Source organism: Podarcis vaucheri (assembly GCF_965113315.1).
Source record: "Podarcis vaucheri genome assembly, chromosome: 9".
NCBI lineage: Eukaryota > Metazoa > Chordata > Lepidosauria > Squamata > Lacertidae > Podarcis > Podarcis vaucheri.
The window spans coordinates 78604081-78625821 of NC_138767.1; the positions used below are offsets into that span (position 1 = coordinate 78604081).

General features: G+C 44.6%; 1 protein-coding gene across 4 annotated transcripts in view; it reads right to left on the reverse strand.

Annotated features, from left to right (window-relative positions):
• CPEB2 (cytoplasmic polyadenylation element binding protein 2) overlaps window positions 1-21741 on the reverse strand; it is a 69586-nt gene that overhangs the window by 12158 nt on the left and 35687 nt on the right. For 2 of the 4 annotated variants that reach the window (XM_082238544.1, XM_082238545.1), the window contains exons 5-8: window positions 17124-17147; window positions 8122-8292; window positions 6126-6215; window positions 3594-3712 (exon numbers count right to left, since the gene is read on the reverse strand). In XM_082238544.1, the coding sequence (XP_082094670.1) occupies window positions 3594-3712; window positions 6126-6215; window positions 8122-8292; window positions 17124-17147 (404 nt within the window). The remainder of the gene's footprint in view (window positions 1-3593; window positions 3713-6125; window positions 6216-8121; window positions 8293-17123; window positions 17148-21741) is intronic. The other 2 variants (XM_082238546.1, XM_082238547.1) reach the window with 1 other exon arrangement.

The window sequence follows — 21741 nt, forward strand, 5'->3', positions numbered from 1 at the left end:
TGAGGGGCCCTTTACCTTTTTAAGCTTTGAAAACAGTAACCAAGGGGTATGCACTGGCTATAAGATTTGGTTTGAGCCCTGATTTGGTGCTGTAAAAATTGGTTTAATTTGGCTTGAACTGTGTTCAAATCAGACCTCTGGTTTAGAAAACCTGAGCCTTTGTCTCTCCTCACTGACTATAATGGAGAAATCAATGAATAGCTCCACATTCTTCTATTCTGGACAGAACTGAATGAAATTTAGAGATATTTATTTGTTTGTTTTTGTTATTTACATTTATGTCCTACCCTTCCTCCAAGGAGCTGATGATGGTATACTTGGTCTCCCCCTTCTCATTTTAGGTAACCCAGCAAGTTTCATGGTTGAGTGACCTTGGGACTCCCAGGTCCTAGTACAATATTCAAACCACTATACATCACACTGGTTCATACTGGTCCCATCTCAGTGAACAAAACCTGACAAACTACAGACTAACAGGTACAGGGTGCTTTTAAAGTATGAATTTTAAAAATAACCCTCTATACCGTATTTTTCGCTCTATTGGACGCACCGGACCACAGGACGCACCTAGTTTTTAGAGGGGGAAATCAAGGAAAAAAATATTATCCCCCCCCAGCCCCAAAGAGCAACGGACAGGCTGCATGCAGCCTGTCCACTTCTCCCAGAGCTTCTCGGGGCTGCGGGGGAAGCCCGGGTCCCCCCCCCCAGCCCCAAAGAGCAAAGAAGCCAAGACAGGGTGCGGGATCCATAGCCGCGCAACCTCTCCAGCCAGGAGCTAAACCTCTCCAGTGCAGCTAAAGAAGACAAGGCAGCAAGTGCGATCCATCCCGCTCACTGCCTTGGCTTCTTCTTTAGGCTTGCGCAGCATCTTTAGTCTTGAGCAACGGGATGGATTGCGCCCGCTGTCCACCAGGGCTGGACTAGATGACTCCTGGGGTTCCCTTCCAACCCTGCAATTCTATGACCTCGGAAGGTGTTTGGGGTCTCCACCACCCCACTTAAGCTGAGGGAATTCCTGCCCAGAGAAACTCCCAGCAATCAAGGAGGAGGAATCCGCTGCAGCCGTGAGCAGCGGAGGATCCATGGTCCCCTTCCTTCCCTCCTCCGTAGTTGAAGGAGTGTAAGCTGCTCCCCTCCCACTTTGCTGCTTCAAAGGGAGCCTGGGAGGAGGGAATCTGCTGCAGCCTCCAGCAGCGAAGAGGATCCATGGGTCCCCTCTTTCCCTCCTCAGTGGTTGCTTTGAAGCAGGAAAGTGGGAGAGGAGCTGCTTACACGAGTGTAAACTGCCCCCCTCCCACTTTCCTGTTTCAAAGCAATTACGGAGGAGGAATCCGCTGCAGCCTCGAATAGCAGAGGATCCATGGTCCCCTTCCTTCCCTCCTCCGTAGTTGCTTTGAAGGAGGAAAGTGGGAGAGGAGCTGCTTACACGAGTGTAAGCTGCTCCCCTCCCACTTTGCTGCTTCAAAGGGAGCCCGGGAGGAGGGAATCTGCTGCAGCCTCCAGCAGCGAAGAGGATCCATGGGTCCCCTCTTTCCCTCCTCAGTGGTTGCTTTGAAGCAGGAAAGTGGGAGAGGAGCTGCTTACACGAGTGTAAACTGCCCCCCCCACTTTCCTGCTTCAAAGAAATTACGGAGGAAGAATCCGCTGCAGCCTCGAACAGCAGAGGATCCATGGTCCCCTTCCTTCCCTCCTCCGTAGTTGCTTTGAAGGAGGAAAGTGGGAGAGGAGCTGCTTACACGAGTGTAAGCTGCTCCCCTCCCACTTTGCTGCTTCAAAGGGAGCCCGGGAGGAGGGAATCTGCTGCAGCCTCCAGCAGCGAAGAGGATCCATGGGTCCCCTCTTTCCCTCCTCAGTGGTTGCTTTGAAGCAGGAAAGTGGGAGAGGAGCTGCTTACACGAGTGTAAACTGCCCCCCTCCCATTTTCCTGTTTCAAAGCAATTACGGAGGAGGGAATCTGCTGCAGCCTCCAGCAGCGAAGAGGATCCATGGGTCCCCTCTTTCCCTCCTCAGTGGTTGCTTTGAAGCAGGAAAGTGGGAGAGGAGCTGCTTACACGAGTGTAAACTGCCCCCCCCCACTTTCCTGCTTCAAAGAAATTACGGAGGAAGAATCCGCTGCAGCCTCGAACAGCAGAGGATCCATGGTCCCCTTCCTTCCCTCCTCCGTAGTTGCTTTGAAGGAGGAAAGTGGGAGAGGAGCTGCTAACACTGCTCCCCTCCCACATTGCCGCTTCAAAGGGAGCCCGGGAGGAGGGAATCTGCTGCAGCTTCCCCCACCTCCCGCAGAAGCCATGCGCTCTTTAAAGGGGCGGCACGGCTTCTCCTGGCTTTTCTGGGAGGTGGGGGGATTCCCCCACCTCGTAGAAAAGCCCGCAGGAGCCGCGCAGCCTTTAAAGAGGGTGCCGCTCTTGGGGGCTTTTCCCCCAGGAGGGAGAAGGGACTGATGCGGCCAGTCAGTCCCTTCTCCCTCCTGGAGAAAAGCCCGCAAGAGCGCACGTAGCTTGTGTGCGGCTCTTGAGGGCTTTTCCCGCCTGCCTCCCCCCTGCATTCGTTCCATAGGACGCACACACATTTCCCCTTACTTTTTAGGAGGGAAAAAGTGCGTCCTATGGTGCGAAAAATACAGAAATTTTTTATTTCTTTTTGCCATATTAGATGAAATTTGCTAGCATGATAGCTCATTCCGAGGAGATGAATACAGTGGTACCTCGGGTTACATACGCTTCAGGTTACACACTCCGCTAACCCAGAAATAGTAACTCGGGTTAAGAACTTTGCTTCAGGATGAGAACAGAAATCATGCTCCGGTGACACGGCGGCAGCAGGAGGCTCCATTAGCTAAAGTGGTGCTTCAGGCTAAGAACAGTTTCAGGTTAAGAACGGACCTCTGGAACGAATTAAGTACTTAACCCGAGGTACCACTGTATTGTTAAATTTCAGAAGGATTGGTGCAGGATATTTAGAGCTAGGCACCTTTACATTTGATTGAACCTTTATATTTGATTGAAAGGATCGCTGTTGAATGAAAAAAAATATAAACAGTTCCAGTCTTTTTTGTGTCCTGCTCACTGGCATTAAAGTCAGGAACTAAATACAAATCTGATTTAACATGCTGCATGTTTAACATGTAGGGGCAAGTGGCAGGGGCAGAACCAGAAGGACTTGAACATGCAGCATTTTGCATGCAAGCACCTCTAGCAGAACTACCAAAGAGCACAGAACAGACAAGAACAGGGTTGATGTATTACTTCACTGTGATTGGAGAGCCCTGATAAGATCAACTTGATTAGTTGCTGTCTTTCAATATTCAAGGTACTGAACTTTTTATATCAACTGAATATATCCAGATGTTTGGGTCCAAGGATCAAAACAGTTATGCAAATTCTAGCAGAACCACTGCAGGGATCTGAGGAGGATTAACCTTCTTCCCTGCAGCAGCGATCCTGCTAACCCTCCATCACTGCTTTGTTGAAGGGGGGGAAACAGACACATTAAATGCTGGCCCTAAGTAACAACTTGCTTCTAGCTATTTTCATCACCATCCTCTTGGAAGCAGCCTTCATACAATGACAGTTAGCCATGTTAGGTTCGCTTACTGGCTTGTCCTTGATAGTAGGGCTGGAAACACACAGATAAAGCTTTCCATCTTCTTCAATGCAGGCATCAATCAATGCTTGAACAGAGGTCTCCTCTTGGAAAAGAAGGAATGCATAACCTGAACAGCACAGAGGGGAAAAGGCTTGAGTATCGTTAAGATATTCTTAAGTATGACCAAAAACCATAGGACTCCGTATGTATGTTTCCATGTGCATACAGGAGTTTCCCTTGCACTGCTATCCAACACTCAGTGGCGTAGCGTGGGGGGTGCCAGGGGTGCCGGCCGCACCGGGCGCAACATTGGGGGGGCGCGAGTCCAGAGGGAAGGGACAAGTTCCTTCCTCCGCCGGGCTCCCCGCCGCCACCGCCAGCCTTGCGCCCTAGCGCGTGCGCGCCCCCCGCCGCTGCTGCGCTCCACTCACTGCTCGCAGGAGGAGCAGCCGCTGCAGCAGCGCCGACGCCGCCACCGACGCCTGGCCGGGCACGGGCAGCCTCCACACCCCGACGCCGACGCCATCCCCTCGGCCCAGCCACAGGCGGCGGCTGCTTCTGCCAACTGGGAGGGAGGAGAGCTCCGAGGGGCCTCGCCGCACCCTGCGCTCCCCAAAACCCTCCAAGAGGAAGCCGGCGGGCGGGCGAGGGTCTCCCGGCAGAAGGGGGCACCGCTGGCTCCGGCTCTCAGCGCAAGCCTCAGCCGCGGGGGAGGGGGGGGCGAGGACGGAGCACGGCTGGAAGCCCCCGGACCCGGCCGGGAGGAGGAGAGGCGCTCGCCAAGCCCGGATCTGGAGCTCCACCTACAGCCCAAGGAGAGGAGGGGGCGGGGAGGCGCCCGAGGGGAGGGGGCTTCGGCTGCCTCGGCCCACGGGGGCTCCGCAAATAATAAATTTAATAAATTCCTGCTGAGCCTTTGGGGGGGGGGTCCTTGGCTCCTTCGCTCGCCCCCAGCCCCAGTGGCGTAGCGTGGGGGGGGTGCAGGGGGGCCGGGCGCAACATCTGGGGGTGGGGCGCTCGCACTCAAGTGCTAAAATCCACGGGTTAGGGGGCGCAAATTACTTGCCTTGCCCCGGGTGCTGACAACCCACGCTACGCCACTGCCAACACTCCACTGTTTCAGGTGGGTGTTCAGGAGAATGGGAACCTGCAAAGTTTACCAGCATTGAAGCTACCTGATGAGACCCCAGGCCATGTTTTAAAACTTCTGGGTAGTGAACAACTGAAGAGAGTAGGCTCTCAAGCAACACATACTCTGCCTTTTCTGAGTTTTCTTTTTAGGGTGGGTAGACTGCCCCACCTCAGAACCATAGAGAGGGAATTCAAAAGGTAATCTCACATTTTTACTTCCTCTATTTACATATGGGCTGTAGAAAAGTAGTACATACTGTCCTATAATAGGGCAGATATCAACAGCACTAAAGCTACCTTCTATAATGTTTATTTCAAAGGCTGTGTTGATTCATTCATTCTCTTCCATCTAATAATGTTCAGTAAATGGATGAAAGACTTCAATGCGACTCCCTTGTAAATTGACTCTACAGAGAACTTCTATATGCTGCTGAAGTGGCTGGATGTCACCCTGAGTGGCCTATGGCGCCTTTGGGAATAGCTATTTCCAGGGCCTGATACAGTCGTACCTTGGTTGTTGAATGCCTTGGCTCCCGAACGCCACAAACCCAGAAGTGAGTGTTCTGAATGTTTTTGGGAAACTGACTGTCCGATGGGGCTTACGCAGTTTCCAATTGAGTGCGGGAAGCTCCTGCAGTCAATTAGAAGCTGCACCTTGGTTTTCAAACAGTTCCGAGAGTCGAACGGACTCCCAGGACAGATTAAGTTCGACATCCAAGGTACCACTGTATGTTTTAAGAATATAATCCATAGATACTGAGCGGCTGTAGAGATGGATACCTGAGCTCCCATCAGGAGGGTTTGAAAGTTTGCACACTATTTTGCGACATTTTAGTTTACCTAACAAAGGTCCTAATATTGGTTTTGGATTTTTTCTTATGAGTGAATATACTTACCTTTACTTTTTGGGTGAATTACAAATAAATTTGGTTTTGTTTGAGTAGGAGCATGGCTTCTGTTTGTCATGTGGTATATTAAAAGTAAGGAAAGTAATTTAATATGACATAAGACCGTCACTTTATTCTTGTAAGGAATGAAATACACCTTGCTCTTGCTCTCATAGCAGCATGCAGTGTTACCTCTCTTACAGAGAAATGATATACAGGCCTTGAGGGCTAGTTCACAAATTGGAAACAGTGTCTGTATGTAAATTTGTGGAGAAACTATATGATGAACTGGGCTACATATTGAGACTAACTGCAGTCATCAGTAGGCACTTTCACAAGTGTGTTGACACTTTTCTCTAGCTACTATAAATATAGTAAGGGATGCTGCACTTTGTTATGTGTACTGCCCAAGTCACCACCCAATCATGTACAGATAAAGAATAGAGGGAAGCATGTGTGAACGAGCTTCAAGTCTCTTCAAAAACTGCCTTATATGGAGTGAAGAACTCAGAAAAGCAATACCTTTAGGTGGAAAGTAGGATTTACTTTCTGCTTTGTGAGGCCAGTCAACGACCAGAGGTCCAAATCGTCTGAAGCTAGCAGTAATTTCATCTAAAAAAATTGATGCAAATAATTGAGTAAATGTATTGGCCTGCATTTCCTTTCTTAACATTTTCCACAGCTACTTGTGAACCATTTAATTAAGTCTAACGTAATGTAGGGGATGCGGGTGGCACTGTGGTCTAAACCATAGAGTCTAGGACTTGCCGATCAGAAGGTCGGCGGTTCGAATCCCTGCAACGGAGTGAGCTCCCGTTGCTCGGTCCCTGCTCCTGCCAACCTAGCAGTTCGAAAGCACAAAGTGCAAGTAGATAACTAGGTACCACACCGGCGGGAAGGTAAACGGCGTTTCTGTGCACTGCTCTGGTTCGCCAGAAGCGGCTTTGTCATGCTGAACAACATCAAACCTAGCGTTATGTAAAATACAATTGATGAAGCCCAGGAGGGCGAAACAAGGCATTATTCCGGAAATCCTTGTCAAGATTCTGTGGAACTGTAGTAAGCTTCCATTTGGATTTTATGAACATACAAAGACATATGTGGAACAGAAAGTAGCAGATATTTGGACTCTATGAATTAACTGATCTATTGGGACTTCTGTTTACATTGTTCTACTTTATGTGTTGATTATGTGCAAGAGAAGTATTTGATACTGTGATAAAAATACAGAAGAGAATTGTTTATGTGAATGCACAGTTGGTTACATTTTGTGTGTTTGTTGGCTTAGTCATGCTGGCCACATGACCTGGAAGTGGTCTGTGGACAAACACCAGCTCCCTCGGCCTATAGAGCGAGATGAGCATGCAACCCCAGAGTCGTTCGCGATTGGACCTAATGGTCAGGGGTCCTTTACCTTTAACATAATGTAATTTTAAATGGCTCCCATTGAAAGTAGTTCTGTGTGAACTCTCTTCCATGGAACCATTTGGGCTTACTAAACATTCCAGTTGAACAATCTTTGAACACTGCATTTAAAATGATTGCTTGCAAATCCCCGGATGGTTTTCCACACACAGAAGCCCACCGACCTTTCACGAGTAAAAGCATCTACTTGCCTTTGTAAAAGAGAGATGGGTAACTGAAGGTAGAGGCGGCTCACAGTACACCACGCTGGCAAGAGCTTGAGACAATGCTCCTGAGTGCAGGAGTACTGTATGGAATTTGTGACAGTTACGCTTCCCCCACCACTTCCCCCAGGAAAGCCCACTTCTGTTTACCATTAAATTGGAACAAATATCAATTCGTTTTTCTGTGGATCGATGCATGTTCTGATTCATTGGTAAAGAATGGGTTTTCCCAAGGAAAGTGGCGGGACAAATGGAAAACCATGTCTACAAAGCATGGGACAAGCAGAAAACTTATTGTGCTTTCTAGGAATGGGACAAGCGGAAGTGAAGAGGAGCCCATAGTCCGGCAGGCTAGTTGCAGCCTTTGCAAAGGAAGAGGTTTTGAGGGGGTTGATTGTAAAGGTTAAAGAAGGATTTGGCAGGGAGGATAAGCCCCATTTTAAGGGGGGGGGGTCTGGGACCAACGTGAAACGAGGTGCCCGTTTTCAAAGCTTTTTTGGCCTCACTTATTTAAAAGATGAAACTATAATTAAACTAGCTTTTCAGAGCCTTGAAAACCAAAATCTTATAGACATACTTTTATTGATATATCTTTCAAAAACATGGAAAGGCAATACAAAAGCAGCAATGCTTTATTTTTAAACTGTTTGTACCAATTGCATTCCTGCTCTTGGAAGGGGCAAGCTTGCTCTGCTACCTTCTAGAGGCAAGAGACTAAGGGTGGTTTATTCCTTTGGGAGAGTGGACCATGTGCTATAAAGTTTACTTTGAAGTTAATCTTACTGATTTCAGTAAAGCTTACTTCCAGGTAAGTGCATATAAGATCGCAGTATCAATTCCATATCTATTTGGTTTTTCCAAGACCACCCCCCCCCAATCGAGCAACTCACCTTCATCAATATCTGGAGGAAGACCACCAACAAACACCTTCCGAGAGAAACGTTCTATCCGTTCTCCATTCTGATGAGCAGAATAGCATGTAGGTGAATTCAACATGCCTACTTGGTCACTATGACCATCATCCAGTAAGCCATCATCTATTGGAAAGAGGGAAGAACGACCTGGGGGGGGGGGGGAGAAAGAGAGAAAAGAATTCAGTGTTATTTATGGATTCTTTATTCAAACCTCTAATGGTCAGACTAGATGTCATTGAAAGCTTCACGCTGGAGATCAGTAGCTTTGGGACCATGATACGGGAGGAAAAAGTTAAAAACACACCTGCTACACGGAACAGTCCCAATTATGACATGCACACCTCCCCGTGTTTAAAAATATTATGGGTTTTTTGCATGGGGGTTACGTTCTGCCTTGCCCCCTTTTCTGGCCACTTCCAGGTTGTGGAATGAACACATGCGTAGTCGCAGACTTGGATAAGTGTAAAACGGTCATTGCCTGTATGTGAAATATGTATTCACAAATTTTATGTATCATGCAGTTGGACCCTTAGTAGCCTTGGGCATGCTACTATCTCTCACAATCAGCATTCAAAACTGCAAGTTGAAGACAATAATAGACATCCCTATAAAGCTGCCATAAGAATTACTAAGATCACATAAGTGAAGTGTTTTAATGCACTATACAAATGCCAATTCTGCAATGCGAAAGAAAGAAAGAAAGAAAGAAAGAAAGAAAGAAAGAAAGAAAGAAAGGTTAAAGGAATTATGTTTTCAAATACAAAAAAAATCATTTTTGCCAATTTTAAAATATTTAAGGAGAGCAAATTTCAAAAGTAAAGCAAAAGATTAATGTGTTGCTTTAATAAAACTATCTTGTTTTGAATAAATATAATTAGAACTGTTGCAATATCGGTGCTTCAGAGTTCAGGCTGTGATCCATTGTGGGATTACCATTTTAACCAATGTGGAACTCGCATGCTCAAACAAATACAGAATCCATTTACAAAAGCCACGCTTACAATATAGAATTCATAGCAGTCTTTCCCTGGTTTGTTCTCCATTAATCCCTTTGCAATACTATCCAGGCCTAGTTGTTGTTATACTGAAGCAAAACATTAACTAGGATGAAAAGGACAGTTTGTTTAAGAGATTTCTTTTAGTGGGCATTGCTCTCCTGTTACAATAGAACAGATTTGGATAGTGAGAGCTTGGCTGGGTACATAAAGGTCAGCTGGCTCATTCTGTTGTTGAACCGATGCTTGTAGGGCCCCAACTAGCTTTGAATCTGCAATAATATTTTACCAGGGTAGGAGAAAAAGGAATTGCAGCTACTTTTTATAGAAGATTACTTGATATCCAGATGGGACCTTTAGTAGGATTACATACACCCACACCCACTTACGCGCATTCTACTCGAGTGCAACCACATCTAAACGCGTCATTGTTAAATAAATGATTCTGGGATTTCTGAAGCAGCAAAATGTTATTTATAAATTGTTTAATAAAATTATTTTTTTTAAAAAAGAAAGAAATTAATAAGTATTGGTGCTTCAGACAACAGAGAATTAATTTTAATATGAAAACATCCTAAAAACTAGCAAGTAAACAGTCCAATAAGTTCCATTTGCCAGCAACTGTCAAACTGCACATAAAAGCAGAGGGATGTCATACATATTGCTAAATCTCCTATGTTCCAATGAAACTGGGCATAGATGCGTAACTGACTGGTTCAGAGGAAACTACAGAAGATAATGGTATTTCAGAATAGATTTTTCTCAGTTTATTGGGAAAGCTTTTGTGACTGAAACAAATTTTAATTCAGCTATGGTGTGAAAGCACCTGATTCGCACTGAGGCTCAGCAACCGGACAGGAGTTTGCTTGGAAACAAAAACACAAAACAGCAACCAAACAAACAAGACAATGCTCACCAGGTGCTGAAAAAATATATTATTCATTGGGTGGTGTCCAACAAACTCATTCCATCTGCTCAAGGATGTCCGATACCACACAATATTTACAAAAGCATTCCTATGCTCCGTTATTATGGCTAACACATTCTGAATATGACATCTCGTCACCAGAGGCAGTAGATACTTCTTGTATCCGGAATGAGAAGCTTCTTTGTCTTTTCAGAGAGCACTCCCAAAATACAAAGGAACGTCTCATTCAGAAAAGTACTGCCTCTGATGAGAAGATGTCATACTCAAAATGTGTTTGCCATAACAGAACTTAGGAATGCTTTTCTAAATAAAGTACTCTTTTTTTAGTACCTGCCAAGGTATGCCTTTTCGTTTTGTCTGGTATTGTTGCCCTTCTTTTTTCCTACAGATTGCCTATGAACTCATTATGCTTGGAATGCCTCCTTTAAGGAAATAAGCATATACAAGGTGGTGGTTGTTTTCAAAAAAGAGGGAAGGGGAAATATTGTATGTAAATGAAATTTATCCAGACTCGTTTCTGAGTATTTAAATAGCAAAGTGGCTCACTGTGACTTATTTGTGAAGGAATTTCACAGAGTGAAACAATCAGATGCCCTTTAATATGAGCTCCACATTGTTTTCAGTGCAAAAAGAGCTGCTTCCATGAGAACGTGAGTTACTTCTGCTTGGACAGGTTTCCATGAGTGAGGCCAAGGATGCTGACAGGGTGCTTGGAGGGGTATGACTTACACTTGTGCACTCAACCTTTGCACATCTTGGATGGACAGGGTAAAGAGGATGATTGGCTGGGTCCAGGAGACAATGAATGCTTCACTGAGAAATGAACCAAATTTTGGTTGCCTTGATGGCAACAGTTATGAGGCACTCCTGTAGAAGCTGTTTATGGCCACTGATGATTTTGGTAACAATTGACTGTTCACTGATAACTTTTTCCCCAGGGAGTCTCTCCAGCAGTTAGTAACAATTTAGCTCCAGAAATCCTAGATGAAGCTGAATATCTAAACCAATTTCAATGTGACTTTCAACCTTGTATGGGACACTTGGGCCACTCTTATGAAAGATCTACACAGGAAGAGAGACAGAGGGAGGCCATCCCTGTCTATTTTTTTAAAAAAATCTTTCAAGTAAAGAAGAAGGTGGTGGTGGTAGACAGTTGCCTGCCCTATGATGCTTATGATAAGAGTTTCCCAGGCTATTTAACATAAAACCACCAAATGAGGTCATTTGGAGATTTGGAATAAAGCATAGTAAGTATTACACAGAAGACACCTGCATTTCTCCTTCAAATCCAATCCAAGTGGGGTTGTGAATATTCAGAACAGGTATTTGGAGTTAGTAATGGTCTAATAAACCAAGACTCAAACTAGATAAAACTAAGATATAACAAAAGTAATGTTTGTTGGTGTGAATTGACCAGAAAATAAAAGGGGTGGTCTGCCTTGAATGGGGTTCTACTCCTATTAAATAATCTGGTCCACAAATTGTGTGATGCCTTAAAATCAGGCATTGCAGATTATATGTAGATGTTTTAGATGGGATGAAGTGTTTTTGGCTGCTAGGATATGCCAGTTACAATCTTTATTAAAGACACGTGCCTAGCTAGAGTCACTCATGCCTTGGCAACATCCAAGCTGGAGTACTGTAATTAACTTTACATGTGACAACTATTATTTGGGGGCCACAAATAATTCAGAATGCAGTTGCTAGGTTGTTTGCTAGGACATCTAGAAATGAGTATACTTCACCTGTAAATGAAGACCTTTCATAGCTACCAGTTCATGTCCAGGGACAATTGGTTTTGACCTATAAAGTTCCATAAGGCCATGGACCATGATATCTATTCCCTTATGGCTGCTAAACTATCTGCTGAAGACCCGGTTCTTCATTTCCCCACCATAGGAGTGAGCTGAGCAACTTCTTGGAATTTTCTTGTTGTTTTGAAGACCACACTCCCCAATACCCATTCACCAAACTTGATGGCTAGGCACCAGGAAAAAACAGTTACTTAATTTGCTGCTGGAGATGACTCATTTGTCATTATTTTACTGTTATTTATACTGTATCTATTATTTCATATGAAATTGTGAGCAACCTGGAAGGCTGAAAGTCAGACCAAAAATATTTTAAACAAAACAAACAAAAGACTTAGGATGCATTTTCATGATTGTGGAGTCATGTTATCATGAGGTTCCTTGCAAGACTATGCAGGCCACCACCCTAAAAGAGGTAGTGGAAAGATGCACTTTTGCCCTAGAGGAAAGTATTTGAAAAAAGGAACGGAAGAATTATAACCAAACCAAAAGAATCTGAATAAAACTATGGTGAACTGATACGAATGCCAACGCCACAAAGCAGGAGAAAAGAACATTTAACATGCTGTTAGCCTCTTAACCCAAAAAGCTCACGTTGTCATAGCAACAACACCCACATAATTAAGAAAACACCACAAGTGAAGTGCAAAGGGCAGAATGAGAGTCAAAAGTTCTCTCTTTTGCATACATAACATCTTTCATCAATACATATTAACAAAGAAACATCCTCCACTGGAAACAGGGTGATATCCAGTGCTGTCTGTGCACAAGTAGGACAGACGTCCATTTACGTGGTGAGGGTTCCTCCTCCTGCACTCCTTTCTGCAGCCCCCACCCCCACCAATGTGTCCTAAAATCTGCTCCAGAGGGTTGGGGGAACCTTCAGAGCAACATTTTAAGGGAACGCAGGAGGGAGAAGACAAAGTGTAAGTTTGCTTCCGTGATGTTGGATATTACTGAGACCGCTGTGTATGTGCAAGCATACATGTTCACCAGTCAATATGCACATAGCTTCCCAAATGATAGCGGTTGGCACCCACTCGCTCACCTCCAAGTATTTGGAACAAATTAGCCAGCTAAAAAATGGCACCCTGGTAAGGAAGTGGATGACCTATAAGGATTATTGGTACCTTTGTGTATTTCACCTTTAGCTGTGATTTCCAAAGTGTGGGCCAAGTAATTGCTATCAGAAATAATATAGTATCAGAGATTTAAGACACGAGTTTCATCTGGATTCTGTGCAGAGTGGTAGGTGTGGTGACATGGATACCACTGAATTTCTTGGTCCTTTCAGTAAGTTATGTGGAATTAATGAGGATGTGTTGGTTCTATCCAATACAGTGAGCCACTGAAAAATATGTAACCATGGATACATATGCATTTTATGTATCTTGGAGAATATCAAATTTAGCTACCCAGGTGAGAGCACCTGAAACTGCAGGTTATGATTTTCAGCCACCTGAAAATGCTACATATCCTCCAAAACAAGAAGGCAATGCTACCCAATTTGGCTTCATGGTGACCAGGGGCACTTTCCCCCATCTCCCACTGGAACACCAACTATGAACTTATATAGGGGTAACATACCTTTGCCACAGCTATACATGCACTAGTGACTTCCAGGTTAGGCTACTATGATACTCTATATAAGGGGTTGCCTTTGAAGACTGTTCAAAAACGTCAAGAGGTACAAAATGTGGCTGTCTTGACTACTCATTGGGCCCAGGTGGATGGAACAATTTCACCAAAATTGTGCCAGCTGAACTGGTTACCAGTGCATTACCACTGGTGATGACCTTTAAAGTCCTAAACAGCTTGAAAGTAAGTTACTTTAAGGGCTACTTTGCACTTGATCTGCCTATCTGTTCATTAAGATCTACTTCAGAGGCCCTTTTCAGACACCTACCTATTAAAAAAAATTAGGCACATGGAAACAGGCCTTTTCAGCAGCTAATTATGGAACTTGATTCAAAGCAAGATATCACTACTTTTAAATGAGCCTTGAAGACTCATTTTTGGTGATCTTTGAGGGCTAATCTAGGATCTGTAAATTGGATGCTCATTTTGCTGACTGAGCTACATTATTTTTAATTTATTGTATGGTTTATATTTTTGGATGTAACTGTGTATTTTTAAATGATTTTATTGTTTGATTCTATGGGTATATTTATGCACAGTTGCAAACGAGATTGGGAGGCAGTGGTGCCTAAAAAGTGGGCTAAAAACCTATGAAATATATAAAAACATAAATCTGAAGGTCCATTCAGCATCTAACAGGGACTAATCTAATTAAGTCTGTACACTTCCTTCTGTAAACCTTCTTGGGGCAGTTAAAATATGAAGGTATCATGCCTTTAACATCACACCAAACTTTTCTCTTTTCCCTCCCATGGTATATTGTTAGACTTTAGCCTGATGGAGATGTATGAGAAGTCAATCACTTTCTCAGTATTTTATGATGGTTCACTTGGTCCTAATAACTGTATTGCCCCATTGTGGATTTTGGGTCATGGTGACAAGAATATCTTTGCTGTGGTGTTTCCCCAGATTTCTCTTAATTTAAACCAATATATTATTTACCAATGCCCATTGCCATTAGATAGTGGAAATCACTTATGTGTCTCAAGCAATGAGTCCCACAGAACACATTTTATTTTAGTGCTATATTTACAGGAAAGTACATATAGCATTGCTTGAGATAACTATGGCTTTCCAGTGTTGCAAAACTGGTTAAAATTTCAGATGTAGACCTTCTCAGCATCAGCAATTACATTCTCTTTTGCTGTAGTCCATGGTCCACTTTGAGAAGGCTATTCTTTTCTTATCATGACTCCAAAATACATTCGTTTCAATACTTCAGTTTAGAGTTTATCTTGTCCCACTGTTTCAAGGCAGGCCAAGCCAGGACACTTCAAAAGCAGGGGGTAAAACAACAGTAGCCTCCCCATTATGCATTACAGTAATCTAACCTTAATATTATGTAGCCTGGACAATTCAAACCCAGTTACTAGGTCCAAATATACAGTTTCATGAGGGACTTGCTCCAATCCCCATGGTTGGAAATCTGATTAACCAAATGTAATCAAAATCCATCCATGATAATCCAGTGTTTCCCAACCTTTTTTGGGCAAAGGCACACTTGTTTCATGAAAAAAATCTCGAGGCACACCACCATTACAGCCCCGTGACGTCAGCGTGCAGCGTCACGCCGGGAGGGACATGAATTGCTAGCAAATTACATAATCACCTCCTTGAGGGCTGGCTCATCTTCTCCAAAGGCAGAACCCCATTAATTAACAGCACAGACTCAAACCATAGCCAAGACGAGGGGGGAAAACCTCAGTTATGCACAGTCATGCACATGTGAGGGCTAAATGAGGACGAAGACCGGGCAGAGAGCAGGGTTCAAATCACCCCACCTGGCCAGGACAATCCCTGGGTGCTCCCTTGGGCCACTCGCCTGACCCACCTCGCAGGGCTGTTGTTGCGAGGATAACACGGGGAGAACCACGCGTGCCCCCGGGAGCTCCTTGGAGGAGAAAGCGGGCGATGAATGCAATGCACGAAATATATGAGAGGCGACCAGGTTTTGCAGGTGAGGGGCCCCCGCCAGCCTCCGCTTCCAACACCCGGCGCAACGACGCCGAAGTTTCCCCCCGGGCTCGGCTCGGGGAGCAGTGCTGCTCCCCCCCCCGGCTCCCCTTCGCCCTCCCGGCTCTCTCTGCTTCCCACTGGGGACCCCCCTCACCTGCCAAGTCCAGAGCGCCGGTGGAAGTTGCATGCATGCATGCAGGGCGCCGCGTTGCCATTGCATTGCACTGCACTCCATGCAACGCCTGCACGCATGCATTGCCTTGCACGCCCACCAAGGGGTCTCCCCGCGGTCCGATGCATCCCCTCCGGCGCGGATGCAGCATTGCAAAAATAAAAAAACCCCGACGCAGCCCTACCTGGGGGGCAGCCTCCGCCTCCGCCGCTCCGCGGGGATCCCCGGGCTCCATCCTGCCGCCCGATCTCCGCGGGGGCGCAGGCAGGCTGCGCGGGGTCTGTGCGGAAGAGCCCCTGCCCGTCCGGCCGCCGCCGCTGCGCTCATTCCATGGCCGGGAGAAGAGCGCTTCAAACAAAACGCCCGGCCCGCCAGGCCACGCTGGGAAACGTAGTTCACGCACCCCGCGCGGGCGCGGAGCCCAAGGGCGAGGGGACTACGGATCCCGGCAGCCCCCGCGCCGGGGACGGAGGGGGAGAGGCCGGGTGCAGGGATGGAGGGACGGGTGGGCGAGCGAGTGAGTGAGTGGCAGCCGCCAAGCCTTGGCCGAGAGCCAGGAAGGGCCTCCCCGGAGGAGGAGGAGGAGGGAGGCGCAGAGCGGGAGGGAGGGAGGGAACCCCAGGGGTCATCTAGTGACGGCGCCCCAATCGAAAATTTGACTTTAAAAAAAAAAATCTTTCGAATTTTTTAATTTTTCCCGCGGCACACCAGGCAACATGTCACGGCACACTAGTGTGCCGCGGAACAGTGGTTGGGAAACACTGTGATAATCTGTGATCCATTCATGATCATCCTCTCTCTATAGACAGGTGGTCTTAGCCTTTCCTTTACACGGCATCAAACTATTTTCCTTCATGACCCAGGCACTCGGTCGTGAAATTAATATTTACCCTATTAATAAGTCATTTAAGCTGAGTATATCTGAGAATCATGGTTTGAGATCTGAACCACTAGATGTGGAGCTATGCTTCTAAGAGTTGTTTTAGTCGAAATAATAATAATAATAATAATAATAATAATAATAATAATAATAAATAAATAAATAAATAAATAAATTTTATTTATATCCCGCCCTCCCCAGCTAAGCCGGGCTCAGGGCGGCTAAAAACTGTATATTGAATCTGAAACTTGCTGATGGAATGAAGCAACTTTTTTAGGAGGGGAAGGTGTGATTTTTAAGAAGCCTATTCAGGAAGTATTTACTGTAAACAAGAATGTGAATAAGGAGGGAGGGAAATCAAGCATCAACATTTAGATAATACTAAAATCAGTATCTAAAGCAGATAAAGATTTTGCTGAAGTCTGGTCATGCAAAATGAAAGGAACAATCTATTATTAATCAATTGTTAGTTTACCACCAACTTCAACGAGAAGTAAATGGCACCTTCAGAATCACTGATTTGGAGTAATTATCAGAATAACAGCCAATCTAACCCCAATCAGCATTAGATTTATTATAGGAAACAGAAGGGAATTACCTCGTCTTCGCCCATAACTCCTTGCTGCATGTAAACAAAGGACAAATGGTAAAACATTTGGAAATACAAATATAATGTAAGTGATTTGTGTGTATACCAAATTTAGTCTGCAGTGTTTGTTTATGATGTGCATTTTTACTTTCATTTGATAATGAGCACCAGAGACACTTCCTATGCATGTATGAAAATGGTTTGGATAATTTTATTTAAATTTTAATATTTTAATGCCTTATAAATTCTGTTTGTATTAGCTGTAACAAATATCACACACTGCGTGTAAATATTTTAAAACTGTGTTCCCCATTTTCAGCTTTCAGGATGGAGTATAAACAAGATGAACAGAGCTTTACTCTTAACAGAGAGCACTTTGATTCTTTTCAGTGTAGAAATATGCAAATGAATCTGAGAAATGTCCTGACTCTTGGGACATTTTGTACTTCTTTTGCGGTGGTAATACAAATACTATAAGCTATGACCTTCATTTGCCATGAAAACAGCTGGAAGAAAATTAACTCAAAGGCTTTTGTCTCAAACAAAAGACTCCTTTTGATCTTAGATTAGTCTTGCAGATAAGTAAAAAAAAAAAAAAAACCTCTTTCCCTGGCAACTCAAGTGTGACAGAATCACTGCTGACTTTTTTGCAGTTTAAAGGCTCAGAGTGTTTCACATATAGCTGTAATAGAAGTCCTGATCTCTCTCTGGGCCCTCTACTCTGGCCACAAATAGCCACATGACATTATTGTGCCAGACTCTGTTCTCTCCGATTTTCAAGAGTGTGGAAAAGTGTCATGCATAGGTATGGAAACTTTGGAATGCCACTGCCTGTTTGGGTCAATAATAGAGCCAGGTCGTCAGACTTTGGATAAGGGAGCTTCTTATGGACTAAAAGTCATTCTAGCCCTAACTCCTACTTCCAGCTTTCCAGCTACTGTAGCACGGAAGAACTAGCATATGCTGTGCACGCACTTACTTTAACACACACGCACACACACAGCTTTTTCACCTCATATGGGTCTTCCAGAGAATAAAAATATACAATATACAAAATTTAAAATATTAGAGAATTAAACATAAGAGCAGCATTCACAGTGCAAACAGCTGACTGTATGGGAGTGACTCATGTGGTTCAATTCAGGCGTCAAGCAATGGCTTGAGGTAGTCATATTTTAGGACCTAAGCCACAGTATGAGCCCAACAGGTAAACCATGGTTTACAGCTACTTGTTTGCTTGCATTTCTTAGTATTTATATGCCATCCTCAAACAAAGTTCAATGGATTCTTACTACATTGACTTCACTCCTGTCAGCTATCACCCCCTGTGCAAAAGGTCTCCCCCTCCAATATCATCAACCATACATGTATGCCGTTTCTTTCCAAAGATTATCATCCAAGTACAAGCGTATTTACCTAACAATTGTAGAAAAACAAAACAATTAGCTAAAATAATTGTTCGAATTACAGATAGAACGAAACTTATATTTCCATTGGATCTTGCAATAAATAATAATAATAATTTATTTATACCTGCCCATCTGGCTGGGTTTCCCCAGCCACTCTGGGTGGCTTCCAACAAAATATTAAAATACAATAGTGCGTCAAACATTAAAAGCTTCCCTAAACAATAATGGTACAACAATGTACCAGGGTTTTATATACGTATGTATACAAGCACATAAAAGTCTTCAGAATAGAGAAATCCTCCTCTGGCAGACTGGAAATGTATCTAGTATTCAATCATTAAGATTACAGGCATTTTACAAATTAAAATACCCACAATATACAGTGTCTAGCAGTGGCATCCTCCAGGGCAGCGGCAATGTACTTGTTGATACAAGGGGAGCGTGGGGCAAGGTCAGGGCAGCTCTGGATTCACTGTGGGGCAGCTCTGGATTCACCACCACCACCACCAAGCTTCCTTAACGTTGCTGCCGCCACCACCTTACCCCAACCTGATGAGCTTAGCGCCACCATCAATATACTGCTGCCTCCCCTCCCCAGCCACAACTGCCATTTACTCACAAAGCCTAAGTACAGCTGTATTATCAAGTATGACCACATGCAGCAGGTGGTGGAAAGCACTCAAATGAGCCTAATTGCAAAATAAGAAGGAAAATAACTTATAATTTGTTGTGGACAAAAATGGTAGCACTAGCAGGCTGTGGCGGTGGATTCTGACAAATGGTACTTCAGACTCCATGATGAAGCCACCTATTACCACGACAGCACTTTGACATGACTAATGCAATCTGCTACAGAGAAGACTGCTGTGATGCCCTTAAAGCAGTAGAGACAAATGATGAATGCTAAAGAATTTCACCTTGACTGACACAGAGGAATAAACAGTCCATATGGCTTCTAAAAACTGCTCAAGCAAACCAGCTGCATATTTACTGACAGTTGCACAGGATGCAGGGCATCTGCAAAAATATCATCCAGTATCTCACCATGGAGTAAAAAAACAACTATCAGCCTTTTGGTACCTTATACTCTTACATATTTGGCTGCAACTCTATATCAATAGAAGACATAACTCATGTACTCCTTGCGTGCCCTTTCTATGACGATCTCAGAAACAATTACATCCACCCATTGCTAAGATCGCAGAGGGGTAGGTCATCTCTTGCAAATACCTGTTTTTTGCTGTCTGATGTTGAGAGAGAGATATCCTTTAGAACATCTAAATTTCTTGTTAAGGCTTTACATATTTTGTGTAACAAAACTTGAGGGGGGAATGGGAAATGATTTATCCACTAGGGGTCAGGGAGCAGAAATGTTTATTAGTATCAGTATTCCTGTTATTAAGGGACGCGGGTGGCGCTGTGGGTTAAACCACTGAGCCTAGGACTTGCTGATCAGAAGGTCGGTAGTTCGAATTCCCAGCGACGGGGTGAGCTCCCATTGCTCTGTCCCTGCTCCTGCCAACCTAGCACGTCAAAGTGCAAGTAGATAAATAGGAACCGCTCCGGCGGGAAGGTAAACGGCGTTTCCGTGTGCTGCTCTGGTTCGCCAGAAGCAGCTTAGTCATGCTGGCCACATGACCCAGAAGCTGTCTGCGGACAAATGCCGGCTCCCTTGGCCCATAGAGCGAGATGAGCGCCGCAACCCCAGAGTCGGTCACGACTGGACCTAATGGTCAGGGGTACCTTTACCTTTACCTTTATTCCTGTTGTTATTGTTTTATGTGTGTAATGGCTGCTTGCTAAACACAATAAACCAAATTGACTGACTTAGGTGGAATCTACACACATATAAAAAAAACATTCTGGAAATGCTTTCTTTTTAAAAAAAGCATTTTTAAAATACATCAAATTTTCCATAAGGTTTACCATCGCCACGTAGTGTCACATTGTGTATTGCACTAAAACACACTTAAAACATTTCGTTTGCAGCTCTATAGCTGAGTCCTTAAACTCTTACTGTATTAAGGCATAAGCTTTCATGACCTAAGTCATCTTGATGTGCAGCAGGAGAGGAACAGCTGTTTACACAACAGCACCAGGGTGGCGTCAAGACACTGTAAACCTTGGACTGCTGCTTGGTTTACTGGAGACCTCTCCTGGCAATGAAACAGAGCAGGAGACAACTGGAGCGCTTTGGTTGGGAGGGCATAAGAGTACATAATTGGGCTTGCTGTGCAGCAGCAAGGGCAGCCTTCTTCGCTGCCTCCATCATGCCTTCAAGTATCTGTTCAGCAGAACATCCCTATGAACTCAAGTTTTAGAGACACTGGAAGCCCACTGTGCCATTTTTTGAGTCACTTTGAGGATAAAATTGCAGACTTGAGTGCTGCTGCTGATTCAGTGCCTGTTGATATGTCTAATGAATCTTCTTGTGGGATCAGTTTTAGTTGTTTACACCTGCCACCCGCAGCTGTGCAGCAAATCTTATGCTCTTTTGACTCTTGCCCTTCTAGGTCATGTACTACCCATGGCAAAATGACTGGGTGGATTCAGAGCATGACAGAGTGGTCCACATTGTCTTGGAAGAGATGATGGTGGAAGCTCTCCTTAAAAAATAACTACCTTCTCTGGTCATTAAATAGCTCAGTTGGTTAGAGCGTGGTGCTAATAATGCCAGGGTTGAAAGTCTGATCCTCATATGGAACAGCTATTTATTTCTTCATTGTAGGAAGTTGGATTAGATGATCTTCAGGGTCCCTTCCAACTTTACAATTCTATGAATACACCTTTTCTAAGCAAGTAATCAAGAGGATAGTGGTAGTTCAGCCCTCACCACTTGGCATGCCTGACCCTGATAATCTCACAATTAGTCTATTGTAATGTACTACATGTGGGGCTATCCTTACACTTTTTTGGAAGCTGCAGCTAGAGCAAAATACAGCTGATAGCGTGCTCAGTAGCACAACAGCTCTGAAAGATATGCCCTGGCTGAATATTAGCCACCAAGTTAGGTTGAAGGCCCGTTTGCTAACATTTAAAGCCCCAAACAACTTGAAACCTGGGTACCTAGCTGGCCACCTTCCCCAGCAAATCCAAGCTTCAAAGTCCTCTGAGGAGATTCTGCTGGGCATTCCACAATCAGTGGACTGTCACTTGGTAACAAAATGGGAGCAGGTCTTTGATAGTAACACCTTTCTAATATTCGTTTAGCCAAGCTG